Source organism: Rhineura floridana, chromosome 14 (genome assembly GCF_030035675.1).
Source record: "Rhineura floridana isolate rRhiFlo1 chromosome 14, rRhiFlo1.hap2, whole genome shotgun sequence".
Classification (NCBI taxonomy): Eukaryota; Metazoa; Chordata; class Lepidosauria; order Squamata; family Rhineuridae; genus Rhineura; species Rhineura floridana.
In genome coordinates, this window is record NC_084493.1 from 11636770 (window position 1) to 11651422 (window position 14653).

General features: G+C 41.1%; 1 protein-coding gene across 6 annotated transcripts in view; it reads right to left on the minus strand.

Annotated features, from left to right (window-relative positions):
• Window positions 1-14653, minus strand: part of FBN1 (fibrillin 1) — a 256376-nt gene that overhangs the window by 104277 nt on the left and 137446 nt on the right. For all 6 annotated transcript variants that reach the window (XM_061595358.1, XM_061595355.1, XM_061595357.1 and 3 more), the window contains 10 exons: window positions 12745-12798; window positions 12014-12139; window positions 10489-10614; window positions 9370-9489; window positions 8482-8619; window positions 7756-7806; window positions 3587-3712; window positions 1999-2226; window positions 712-837; window positions 402-530 (listed from right to left, as the gene is read on the minus strand). In XM_061595358.1, the coding sequence (XP_061451342.1) occupies window positions 402-530; window positions 712-837; window positions 1999-2226; window positions 3587-3712; window positions 7756-7806; window positions 8482-8619; window positions 9370-9489; window positions 10489-10614; window positions 12014-12139; window positions 12745-12798 (1224 nt within the window). The remainder of the gene's footprint in view (window positions 1-401; window positions 531-711; window positions 838-1998; window positions 2227-3586; window positions 3713-7755; window positions 7807-8481; window positions 8620-9369; window positions 9490-10488; window positions 10615-12013; window positions 12140-12744; window positions 12799-14653) is intronic.

The window sequence follows — 14653 nt, forward strand, 5'->3', positions numbered from 1 at the left end:
CAACAGTTACTTTTCATTATTTAAAATTGAAAAGTCTCAAGCACAAAATCCTACGAATGTGTACTATGTTGGGATAACAACCTTTTGAGTGGACCCAGGCCAAAAACCAGCATTTTCTCAACCATACTCTATTTCCCCTATCCAACTTTTGAACTTTGATGGTATGGTGGTTTAACTCCCAAGATCCAAATGAACTAAGGAGACTTTGGTAAATCCAAAACCAGCCCGAAATTCCCCATTAGATTTAGGAAACAAAGTGACTCTTCCTCCCCCTGCCCTGCCTTTTTCACAACTGTTCCAATAAAAATGGAACCTAGATGCAAACGAGCAGTTACTGGCACAGCAGTGACATCACAAGGCTTGATTTATGCCCCAGTGCAAATATGCTTTGAGTAACGTACCCATGCAGTTTTTCATCATCATAAATCCACTTTCATAGCCCTCAAAGCATTCACAATAGAAGTCTCCAGGGGTGTTGACACAAAGTCCTTGGCCACACAGATCAGGAGAGATGCGACATTCATCAATATCTGCAATTTAAAACAAAAAGGTTATTTCAAATGCAAACATATTTTTAAAAAAAGAATGTTATTGGTCAACAAATATGCACTAAAATTAATAAAATGTAAATTTTAGAAGTTCAGCTATAAATATAGTATTCCATTTATATTTTCAGTGAATATCACACACAATACAAGCTATGGAATTTACCTGTGCAGTTCCTCTCTTCGGAATCAAGTGCAAACCCACTGTCACATTTACATCGGAAACTGCCAATGGTGTTTCTGCATTTTCCATAGGTGCAAAGGCGTGGAATCATTTTGCATTCATTGATATCTAAGACAGAGACATAACCATTTTTAGAAGCAGAACTTCAATGCAATTAACTGTCATTTCATAAGAATCATATCAGTGAAGCCCAAGTAACTGTGCAGTTTAAAGCCTTTTTATTACTATAGTGGATGCAACACCCACTGAGTGTTCAAAATGCAGCGATAGTTAGCATTTGTGTAGCACGTCTGTGAATCTGAAGCTGAACTCCCATTCATTGAGCTATCCTTACTAAACATATATTTTTTAAATTTCTTCTGTGTCTATGGTAGAAGCAGAATTTATGACCATGAGGGCTGGATACTTAGACTGCAATCCAAAACACATTTACTAGGAAGCAAATCTCATTGAATACAGGATGTCTGACTAAACATTCATAAGACTACACTACCAATGTCTTTTTTTCTCCTTTTTTGATTTGTTTTGTTTCATCTTTAAAATCCCCTTCAGGTCATATCCACCTCCTCCTCTAGTAATTATTTGTTAATTCAGTTAATTCACAGTAAATGACTCTTTAAATATATTAGCAGCTAAAAAATTCTAACATTCCATCTTTATAAAAGGGTGAATTAAAACAAACAAACATTAAAGGCTCATTACAGACCAACACTCCTGTTTTGGGCCACAGGGAAGGCTTTACTCATAGACCCTTCCCTCATCCTTCACCATTCTTATTCCCAATTCTCTCCCTACTATGTGAGCTCTACAGATACAGGTCCAGCAAGCCTGACTGCCAGCCAGAGTCTACTACAACAAGCAAGAACATCTATGCCCTTCCTTTGTCTCCATGGATATGATGGGGATGTAATGGCAGTATCAGTGCTGGGTGCTCCTTCCCACGCCCAGCTTACTTGGAACACAGGGAAGCAAAGAAGAGATGCACAGAGGTACATTAGCCACTTTGGCATTGTCACTTCTCAGTATGACCAAAAACAGGAAACTGATTACAAACACCTGGGATAGCCAAGTTCCAGTTTTGTCTCTGTACCTGTGATAACTGTTATACCTAAGTTACAATTCTCGCATGAGAAACATGAAGCCTGGGACTTCACCGAACCCCAGTTCTTGCGTGTGTTATGCAAGCTTATTCTGAGAAAAGAAAGTAGCAGTAACTAAACAAATCCACTCAACAGAACTTTTCTCAAAATCAGCGGTCACTTTAAGTACCTTTGAAAAATGGTTTTCCATTTATTATCTCTCCTCTGGTAGAAAATCCGGGCCCTCTTGGGCAAAGTGCTTCATATTCAGGTGTTGCCTTTGGAGGGCATTCATCACAGTCAGGGCCCCACGCTGCACCAACAGAACAGCAGCAAGCATCCATCCGATGCCGCCCTCCTATTGGCGACGTGCAGTCTTCATCATCGTGTTTCAAGTAGCACGTCTCCAAACGAATATCTGTTGAGATTATTTTAGCAATCAGTGGATGGAAAAACAGGTAACTGACACCAGGACAGCAGAACCCACCCACCAAGGAAATGTTACAATATGGAAACCCAGCCCAATACTCAGTATAGCACATACAGTACAGAGAAACAGAGACTCTTTATACAGCGGACACCCCTGGAGGGGTGTAGGGTGTCTCCATTTACTTTCCACCATGGAATACCTCTTAGTGGAGGCTGAGCTACACAGCGTCACAGACATGTTTTCCTTCCAGCACGACAGTATTCCCTTTGCAGTATTTTACTCTCATACCCTCTATTAATCAGTCCCAGTTTTCCTGAGGCTGAGCAGATTTCCCTTTCTGCCCAATCCTTGTAAATTCTTTACCCAGTGGCAACATGACCCTGAGGAGGCCAAAGTCACATCCCAAGAACTCTCAGGATGCAGGGCGAGGCATCTTCAAAATCACACACCGTCATCTGGTGGCTCTATGGAACCCAGCAGATAAGGGGGTCCTCAGAAGACCAGAACATCATCCTGAGGTTTCTTTTCAGGCAGCAGCAAGACTACTCAGAATCCACTTGCTCAGGAGTTCTTATAATTATTATTCTCTGTCCAAAGACTCAATGGAAAGCAGAGAAAGGGGTTGCTCTGCATAGATCAGGGGCCAGGAACCTTTTCCAGCCTGAGGGCCACATTCCCTCATGGGAAACTTCTGGGGGTCACATGCCAGTAGTGGGCAGAAACAGAGGCAAAATAGGCAGAACAATGGATGTGACTCTTACATTTATACAGTAGGCCAGCCTTTTCCATCCTCTGGGTCCCTGGTTGTTGTTGGACTACAACTCCCATCAGCCCCAGTCAGCATGGCCAATGTCCAGGAATGATGGGAACTGTAGTGCAGCTACATCTAGGCACCCAAAAGTTAGGAAAGGCTGCAGTTATAGTACATTTCAGCCATGCAAAAGTCAGAGGTTTCTACACAAACACACACACCTCCCTCTGGCATCAGGCAAGCAAGAGGCATCATCACAATTCAAGGACACATTCAAGCCACTCAAAACTACTTGAGGAGGATGCAGAGCAGGGCCGATGAGGGGTCTGGCCTGGAAACAGGCACAGCCTTGGAAGAATCCCAAGGGTAGATAGAGAGGCCTGGAGGGCCACATTTGGCCCTCAGGTCAGAGCTCCCTACTCGTGGTACAGATTATTGGTCTTTTCTCATATCTGTGCAGGCTCACACATTTTCCCAGGGGAGCACTCCCTAGTTCACCGAAGAGAACAAAGAAGCCCCCACATAACATGAAATCCTGGCTGAGTTTTGCAGCCCAGGGATCTTATGAGATTGGAACAAGGGTCTTTTAATGCTTACCAATACACCTCCGTCCAGTTGCATCCAAGGTCATTCCATTGGGACACTGGCAGACAAAGGATCCCATAGTGTTGAAACACTGCCCATTTGTGCACACTCCAGGAAACACTTCACACTCATTTACATCTATTTTTTTAAAAAAAACATTTAAAATGTCAACAAAGACAAAGCAATCCAATATTTCCATCATGGTATGCACAGTCTCTTTAAGCATGAGAACACCACATTAATTTTCATTTTGGAATCTTACATTTAGAAATGGTTCACCCAGATGTATTCAAAGCCAAAAGGAAACCATAAACCTTATATACTATGGGCTGCATAGTCTCTAAGCAGATTGGTTCACAAAAGGCAAGCACAAAATCAGAATTCTTGAGACAGTGGGTACCCCAAGAACCTATGGAATACTCACTTGTGGAAATGTTTTGCCTTTTAAGAACTTTAAAATTAACCATGTTTTTCCATAGTGAGAATTAACTTCATTTCCCTACAGCTAGGGAAATACTTTGACTCAAAAAAACAAACGTTAGCCACAGTAGATGGAACAGGATGGCTACAGGAAAGGGGACACTTTAAAAGGGAACTAAGGCAGCAACCAGGAGTATGGAAGAGTTTTGTTGTGTATGTAATAATTCTAGTAGAAGAAAAGAGAAACATGGAAACATAGGAAACTGCCTTATACTGAGTCAGACCATTGGATTCTCTAGCTCAGTACTGTTTACACAGCTGGAAATGGCTCTCCAGGGCTTCAGCCAGGGGGTGCTCCTACCCCTACCTGGAGATACCAGGGATTGAAACTGGGACCTTCTGCATGTAAAGCAGATGCTCTCTCACTGAATAACTAAGTAAAGTAAAATGTTATTTTACTTCCTGTTATAGCAATATTTACCTGTTTTACAAGGAAAGATGCATTTACGTTAAGGTTAGTCATATATTTTATTTATCATTTTTATTTGTGATTTTTGACATTGTATGAAAGTCTTTTAAACGTCTTAATGTTTTGTAAGCAATGGTCTTTGGACTAAACAATAAATGTATTGACTGATCACTGAGTTGTGGCCTGTCCTCAAATTTGCAACCACAGGAAAGGTAGCAAGGTCGGTAGACAAGGATAACTGACATCGACAGGGGTTTTATATGAAGCCATTTGGATTATTGCCAAACAATTTGGGTAAAAGTAGAGTGGTCGGCTTTTCAACCAACCCCTGTGTTTTTCACTGCAGCTTGATATGCAGACATTAAAATGTAAATGTACTGCCTTCAAGTCGATTCCGACTTATGGCGACCCTATGAATATTTATTTTATTTATTTATTTATTAAATTTATTAATCACCCATCTGGCTGGTTTACCAGCCACTCTGGGCGACGTACAACATAAAAACATACAATTCACATTAAAACCTTAAAATTCCAACAATAACACTAAAACCTAACCCGCCCCAAAAGCCTGTCTGAAGAGCCAGGTTTTCAAGGTCCGGCGGAAGCTCACCATGGAGGGGCATGGTGGATGTCATTTGGGAGCGAGTTCCACAGAGTGGGTGCCACGACTGAAAAAGCCCTCTCCCTAGTTCTCACCAGTCTAGCTGTTTTAACTGGTGGGATGGAGAGAAGGTCTTTTGAGGCTGATCTTGTTGGGTGGCAACGTTGATGATGCTGGAGGCGCTCTTCCAGATAGACTGGGCCGAAACCATGTAGGGTTTTAAAGGTCAAAACCAACACCTTGAATTGGGCCCGGAAAGCAACTGGTAACCAGTGCAACTCCTTCAGCACTGGAGTGATGTGGTCTCACCGGCAGCTACCTTTAATCAGGCGAGCCGCCACATTCTGTACCAGTTGCAGTTTCCGGACCGTTTTCAAGGGTAACCCCACGTAGAGCACATTACAGTAGTCTAGGCGAGAGGAGACCAGGGCATGTACCACCAATGGGAGCAGATGGTTTGGAAGGTAGGGGCGCAGCCTTTGTATTAGATGGAGTTGATACAACGCCGCCCGGCTCACAGCCAAGACCTGAGCCTCCATGGACAGCTGGGAGTCAAGAATGACCCCCAGGCTGCGGACTTGGTCTTTCAGGGGCAATTGTACCCCATTAAGCACCAAGTTAACATCCCCCAACCTTCTCTTGTCTCCCATGGGCTTTCATGAGGCTGAGAGGCAGTGACTGGCCCAAGGTCACTCAGTGAGCTTCATGGCTATGTGGGGATTTGAACCCTGGTCTCTCAGGTCATAGTCCAACACCTTAACCACTACACCACACTGGCTCTCATGCAGACATTAGCAAGTGATAATATTTATAAGCAGGTAGAAAGTGCCAACTAATGCTCCCTGCACATCAAGCTGCTGTTAAAGAACAAAAGCAGGCCAAGTCAGTCCAGTTTCGTTTTTTTGCTCAGCAGGCAAGCCATAGGAACAAATAGTTTTGAGGGAATTCCTTGAATCATCTTCTCTGAATAATGCTTATACTGGCTGAAAGCCTAAGGGGTTCTTATCTACATGTTAGAAAGTAGTGGAAAATGAATCAGGTATATTTGGGTGCTAGAAAATATTCTGAATTGATCCATATGAAATAAATGCAAGTTATATGGGAGAAAATCCTGTGGCCAATATCTTGGAAAAATGAAACTTTCCATCTCTGAGCACTGAAAAATGTTCTTGTGATTTGGACCAGGTGGGGCAACATTTATTCCTCTCTTGAGATTGGATAAGTTACGTAGAGTGGATCTATGGTAGAAACTTGTCCAAAATATTTGGTCATTATTTGGAAAGAAAAAAAAATGTGACTAGGGAGAAGGTTGGGGGAGGGGGAGAGAGTTGTTTCCTCTTACTCTTATAATTAGAAGACGCATATGGGAATAATTTGTTTTTCAAATATTTCTGCTGCTGTGTCATGTCAGGTTGTGTTAGTCACCATAACCCAATACAATATAGAGCTCTGGGAACTTAGAGACGGGGGATAATGGACAAGACTTTGGCTATCATTTAGATATCATGTATTCAGCTATAGTTACTCAGCACAGTCACCAATAATAAGTGACACAAGTAAAGGAAATGCCCCCTCAAGACACAGGGGGAGGGGGCCAAAGAACAAGACAAACAGCTCTATCAAAGAGGGAGACATCATGGAGGAGGCAAGTATAAAGCATCCCTTTAGCATCCTTGGGCATCTGCCACTTATCACAGTGGAGGGTATTTCCTTAGCGCTTCTCTTGACTGCCTTCCATGCCTCCCTCACATCTGCCTTTTATCAGTTCACTTCTTCAGCAAGCAATTCTGGTTAATCTCCTGTTCCTCAACCCCAGGACCTTGTTCTGATGGCTTCTCCCAGATCCCAATGCATATCTATTTCTCACAGCTGTCAAGGGTTATTTGCCAGCTCTCCCCCACTTACCATCCAGATCTCTCTCTCCCCTCCCCCAGCGCAGTGATACTCCCATATCACATACATTAGGCAAAGTAGTAGTGTGAAGGGCAGTCTACAGCCTGATCCTATGGGTGCCTGCAAAGGGTTGTTCACACAACATATTCTAAATGTAATGCCACAACTTGTCACATCAAACCCTTCTCCCCAAAGTGATTTGAGGAACGCTTTGCCTGGATCATTGTTACTCTTGTAGGAAGAGAGCAGTGTGCAGGTGTGCATGATCGCATCTTTATGGCAGGGTGTGAGATTACATGGCCATCAGCTCCATTTCCAGCTCTATAGGTTAACAATCTAGTATCCATTGACTTCAATGAGATGTAAGCAGCCTAAAGATTGCAGCCTTGGTAAATCTGAAAATTCTCTAAATACAGTTGAGTGCAGGCCCAGTGCCATGCATACTGAATAGAATAGAATAGGACTAAGTACACACACATATATACCTACACAAGCTCCAACAATCAGCTGATTGTCGGAGCTTCCATAGCTCCATGAATGGCTCTATGCCCAACAATCAGCTGATTGTCTGCATGGGCAAAAATTCATCATTGTGATGTCAGATGATTGACAGGTGGGTGGTCCTTCCCACCTGTCAAACGTGGGCCATGGGGGATGGGGAAAATAAGGATCCAGCCCACTGGCCTGATCCAATTGCCCGCCACAGCTGTATGGATTAGTTTGGCACTGTGGTGTTTCATAGAAATATGAGAAATGTCATTAAAATGTTTCATGTTCCAGTGCAATAATACATACCTTCACACACTGTTCCTCTTATCCTTGAGAATCCTTTTGAACAGATTGGATCTATAAAAGAGAAACAAACAGAACACTGCAGTTCAAAAATCTCAAATGCCTTTAACTGAACATGAAACTGCATCTGAAACACAGGACAGGCCTTCCCTGCATGAAAGCTTCCAAAATAATATTTATTTTTTATTTTATTATATTATACTTATATCCCACCTTTCTTTCATCAAGAAACGCAAGGCAGCATACATGTGCTCGCCACGTGGTCTCCCATCCAGGCAAATGGAGATTATGCAAAATGGCCAGAGAATGTCAAAAATTCAGTCGAAATCTGCACATTCCCCAAGGCCTATTGAAGAGTAGGTATAGGTAGGGAAGAGTAGGGTGGTCTGGAGATGGGGGGCTGGATGTCACCCCATTGTCATGGCCAGACCACTTCCTGGTGATGTTTAGACTTATGGCTCCGATCCTCCCTTGCAGAAGTGATGAACAGATTAAGATGGTCCGCCCCCAGAGACTAATGGAATCCACTGGATTCCTGAATGCCCTGCAGCAGTTCCCAATATATAGTCTTGCCATGACAGCGGAGGCTCAGATTGAACCTTGCTTGTGGAGTGAGTACCCAGCTGTCCCCCTTTAAAACTTCCAGAGGTAATTTTACACTTCCTACTGTATTCTTACTTCTAATGCTCAAAATAATAATTTGCCAAGGATATGGCAAAATGGTCTTACCTCGGTCACATGGAACACAGGGACTACCCCAAGCAGCACCCAGCGAAGAACAGCACTCAGATTTTAGAGTGGCCCCATTGATATTTATCTCACATCTCCCATTCACAATGGTCTGCCAACATGTGCCTTTAACAGTTTCTGTTACGGTAAACAAAGTAAAATAAAAATAAGATGTTGCCATATAGCAATATATCATGTATCTTCACCCAGCGTGGATACCAGTTCAGTTATTCTCATAGGAACCATCCCAGTGAGGCAGGTTGCTATTGTTACCAACACCCCTTACTCCTGAGACTCCTATTTACTTTTTACAAAATAAAATCGCTGCACCAGCTTCTGCCCTTTCGCACCTTCCGTATGCCTCTGAATACCAGTAGCTGGGGATAATGAGCAGGAGAATGATGTTGCACTCAGATCTGCTTGTGGGCTTCCCATAGACATTTGACTGTGAGAACTGAATTTTGGACTGGAGGGGGGGGGGCTTTGGTTTGATCTAACAGAGCTCTTTTATGTTTTCCAATTCAAACCTAGTCATTGGGAAGGGAACCACCACACTCAGCTCCCTGTCATCTATTCCCAGACTATGGAAACTTAATAAATTTGCCATCTCTTTTCATTCCAGCTCAGTATGCCAAGTCAGTCTTCTATTACCTGTGAATTCACTCCAATACTTCCTCTGCAATTTTAATACAATATGAAAGGATACTACATATATATTTTTAATATGTTCTTGTTAATGGTGAAACAATGATGAAAACGCTCTTTAATTTTATTTCCTTTTTATTTCAGAGTTATTCCTAAAAGCTATAGCAAAATATGGTATTTGCATGTCAATTATAACAAAAAAACATTTCCAGCCAATGCAGACAGCAGAGAAGAATAAATTACCAATGCAGATGGTTTTTGATGCATCCAAGGAACTTTCAGGGGAACATTCACAGACAAATGAGCCAGGAGTATTTTTGCACACTCCATTAACACAGGGGCTGGATTCACACTCATCAATATCTAGATGAAAAACAGTGAGAATTAGTGGCCAGCAAAGGTACTTGAAGATTCAGATGGTTCCTTTCTGTCTGGTTATCTAGAAAGAAAATAATTCTCTGCCATTCCTATGCCAGAGTGAATGATTACAGCCACAGCGCATTGATCCCCAAACTTTCTGCCCTTCGAATGTATTTGTCTCCTGTGACCTTAAGCAGCAATAAGGGACCATTGCCCCAAGCAAGCAATTTGGTGTCTTTCCATAGCTATCAGCTTGTATGCAGGACACCCTGCAAATACTTAAGCTACAAGCAAGTGCGAAAAGCGTACCATCAAAAAAGCTTTAATCTTATAAAATCAAACTTCATTTATGCATATAGTGAAAATTCAGATCTATTCAGCCCACTATCTACCCCAAGTTTCAAAGGACCTTACCACAATCATTCCTGCAACAGTCTTACAACCTAACAACACTTCTATTCCCATTTAAAGCTGGGGAACCAAGGCTGAATGGCAGCAGTGTGATTGCTGGTGCTCATTGACTCTGAGGACCCTTTGGGACTAGAACCTAGATCTTCCCAGTCTCCACAATTGACTCTCAAAAAGGTCCGAGGATCAACAAGAAGAGTCCTTTTCCTGGAAACATCTAACACCTAGCTGCAGCTTAATTCCCACCCAAAATATCCTTTGAGAAAGCATATGGTATGTTTTTCCCTCCTCGTGTGTAATATCCAAAGTCAAAATGGATGTCAGTCACCTTCAAATTCTCAGGGAACTAATGATGACTCCTTTGTTTGGAGTGGTATCTTACATTAAGCTTTATGCTCCAGTGTGCTGAACTTAAAGTCTCAAGGCATACTTATAAAAATACAACAGTTCCAGTCTGCCTTAAATGGAATTCATCCCAAATGTTGGCAAATAAGCCAACATATTATATGATCCAAATATAACTCCAGTGATAGGGTGATTAAAAAAAATCAGACGCTCAGAACAGCTAGAACATAAAAGGATGTTTTCAATTACCTTCACATGTTTGTAGATCAGGCTTGTATATGTATCCCTTGGGGCAGGTGCAAGTAAAGCTTCCAGGGGTGTTTCTGCATTGTCCATTGTCACAAAGCAATGGGTTCAAGAAGCACTCATCAATGTCTGCAAAAACAATTAAGAATGTCATTAGAGAAGCTAAATAAGATTTTGTTCTCATGGGAAGCCATAAAAGAAACCTTTTTACCAGCAGATATGTTTCACTGATGGGGATGTTTTCCTACTTGTTCCAAGAGAAATGCTAAAGTCAAATATTAAGTCACTGGAGAAGGAACAAATATCAGGGCTTTTAGTGGTTTATAGCACTAGTTTCCAAACATTCAGCATCTGCCAGGAAAATTTATATTTCCTTGTGACAAAAAACAGCAACAAGAGACCCCATGTGCCATCAAAAAGGTATTGCATATTAAGTATTTTTTTTCTAATGCCATCATACTTTCTTATGCCATATGGATGAGATGCAACCATTGGGTCAGCAGGGAAGCAGAATGCAGTCTTCTCATGGTCTTGGATGAAGAATTATCCTTGTCTCATATCAAAGCAGGATGGTTATAGCTCCATTTGAAAAGAGGAGGGATTGCATTCTACTCCACCAAGCACCAAATCAAATAGCACATATGGTCTTCCTCAGTCCACACTAGCCTTGCCCCTACCTCGTATCTGGTCTAGATAAAAGATGGGGAACCTGTGGTCTTCAATTCCTGTCAGTCCCAGACAGCATGGCCAGTGGTCAAGGATGATAGAACCTGCAGTCCAAAAACATCTGGAGAGCCACAGGTTCCCAAATCCTGCTCTAGATGTCTTTGACCACAATTCTCATCATCCCCGACTACTGGCCTTGCTAGCTGGGGCTAATGGGAACTGGATTCAAAAACATCTGGAAGGCATCAAATTGGGGAAGGTTGGTGTGCACTAACATCTATGAGATATCAGAATATATTACATAAGGCATAAACACAGAGTTTGCAGAAGTGCAGGAACATCAGTTGTCAGTTTTAGAGGAGTTTTGCAGTAACATCACAGATGCTGCAAAAATATTAAATCATTACGGATGAATTGGAAAGGAGAACACACTGAATAATCAAACATACTATCCAAAGACAAAACATGCCAGCCTGCATCTCCACCCCAAGTCAGTGCATATGATCAAAACCACAAGTAAAGAAGAGGCACACCATAGAAAAGTACCTGCAAAGGAAATAGCTGCAGGAGATTCAAAGAATCCAAACCATACTCTACAGGGGAAGACATGAACATTCACAACCCCCCTAGTCTACTTTACCTGTGAAGGGAGGAGAGCCTCCAAAATATCCATAATGATCAAATTAGTATCTGGCAGTCTGATAACAGGAAGAAACAGCAGACAGGATTACAAAGATGGGGAAAAAATTAAAAAGTCAAGAGGAAACAAGACAGACGAATCAGAAACACTACATGAAACTAATACAGAACAACTAGGAATCATCTAGGAATGTGTTAGATAGGAATAAAGAAAACATCTCACCTAAGCAGTTTTTCCCAGTTGAATCTACTTCATACCCAAAATTACAGATGCATTTGTATGTTCCACGCAGATTTTCACAGTTTCCATTGGGACAAATGTCAGGATCCAATGCGCATTCGTTGATATCTAAAAAATGGCAAATGTCATTATTAATTTTTGACAGAGTTGGAGGATCATTTTGTTTGGTCCATATTTTTAAGCAAACTGTCCCTAATTTGCATATCCCAGACTAACACATGGATTGGAACATAATTATACCTCAGATTTTGCATTTCTCTGAATTTTGTGGTGCAGTCTTAGCTCAAAAAACACATCATAATGTGTAAAAAAATCATATTTTAGGGTATTTATATATTTTCTGATTGCTTTATTGTTATGTACACTGCCCAGAGAGCCCTTGGGCTTAGGGCGGTATATAAATTAAATTAAATAAATAAATAAATAAAATGTTTCAGAAATGTGTACAGTAGAATAAAAATGAATTTTCATATTAATTTTCATATTAACTTTTTAAATTAAAAAATCAGTTTAATGCAGAAAAGGATCAGAAGGGCCTTATGAATAACAGATACAAAACTGACACACACCAGAAATAACAGACCAGAAACAGACTGATCTATCTATCCCTAATTTTCCCCCCCTTCAGAACATTAAGTAAACTAATTTATACAATATTTTATTCAGAGGATTCCCCTGCAATGCCAAAACTCACTTGTTTTGAACAATCTTACCTTTTCCTGTTGCTGTAATACCTGGCCCACTGCTGCAAAGAGCACGATACTCATCTAGAAAAAAAATCAAATCAAATAACTTATTTTTAATACTTTGATAGATTTATTTAGTTCTTTCAAAATAATATCTAGCAGAGGTCCAAGATCCCTTCAAAGAACACCTTTCTCTTAAAACATCCTTAAATTTGCATAGTTTTCAGTGCACTGAAGGTGGCTATATTTTGTAAAATAAAGCACTGGTACTTCTGCATTTTCCTCACCTATCAAACTCATTGTGTGGCATATTTAATTTTCCTGCAGACAAGCAAGAAATATTTTAGACAATTCCAAGAATTACTGAGAGCTGTTCAATGTTATCCTGAGGGGTTTGTGAAGGTATTTTTCCTTTCCTTTTTTAAAGAGGTGATGTTTAAAACCATGACGTCTCATGAACTATGAGCACTTCAACACACAATAAAACCAGCATAACATTATAGTTATAGACCTATAGTCATAGAACATGACTAGTGATAAAACCTTTTTCAGCCTGGCCTGGGATAAGTAAAATAATAAACCGGAGGAGGAACATTTTGGGAAACACCTCATGCCGTCCTTTGTGGAATCTTTCCATACCTCATTTATATTATTATTATTTAAGAACATTTATATTCTCCACTTCCTAACAATAAAAAGAAAATTCATCAAAATACCAAGTAAAACATGCTAAAAATACACCATAAAAGAAATCAACAGCCCTAAAAACAAAGGCTACACTAAAAAGCAGAAAATAAATGCATTAGTCAATTGACAGTTCATTTTTCATGTGACATCTCATACACAAACACACACAAACACACATATATACAAGCAGAATGCGGGGTGGGGGCAAGCCAAACTTCCCAAGAAAAGGATTTACAAGACCTTTGCCAGGCTTACTATTGCTTCTCTGACATCCATCACCACTACTTCCTCAATCTATCTAATAACTTACTAAGTGGAGGGATACAGCATTCCTTATTGCTTTTTTCATTGGATGAGAATGGACCGTTGGTCTCATCTGAAAGGTGGTTTTCCCAGGTATCATGCCATCAGGAGGGTATTAGTGCCACCTAGTGTCCAAAGGCAGGAATGCACAGGAGACAAGACTTATGAGGTGACGCTAATACCCTTCTGATGGCATGCTACCTGGGGAAAATAGGGATATACAACATCAGACAGTCTGATGAAGCCTTTGGATTGACGAGGCTTGGTATAAATATTAGGAGCCTATTCTTTTGTCTTCTTTGATCCACAGAGCAATATTTTCTGTCTACTGCACTTCAGCCTCTAGCTCAAGCCCTTACTCCAATCTCAAGCTGAAATACCTGCAGCTCCAGCAACAAGCCTCTGGGGTCCCAGGTTCGAGAACCCACCCTCAGGTCCTGGATTCTATTATTTATTAATTAATACATTTATAACCCACCTTTCCTCCAATGAGCTCAAGGCAACATTCCTCCCATGAGCTCAAGGTTTCCCTCCACCTCTAATCCTCACAACAGCCCTGTGAGGTAGTTTAGTATAGCTGGCTCTAGCCTGGCCCTGGCCTTGATCTACCTTACAGGGTTATTGTAAAAATAACCAAGATAATGTATGTGAAGTCCTCTGAGCACTCACAAGGACGGATGAACAGACAGAAATATTTTCATATCTATATCTAGTCTATCTATATAAGTAGTAATAGAAGAAGGAAAGCAGGTCCACATTTTGAAGTATTTGCTCAGGTAAAATATGAACAATGAGTGCTAGGTCACATGGCCAGTCTGTTCATAGCTGACTGCTTTTCCCTATATCTAATCCAACCACTGCTTGGCATGAGTACAAGCTGCAATGTTACACACACCACCGTAAAAATTTCCTCTGTGGGTTGAGTAACGGTGGGCAAACATTTAGC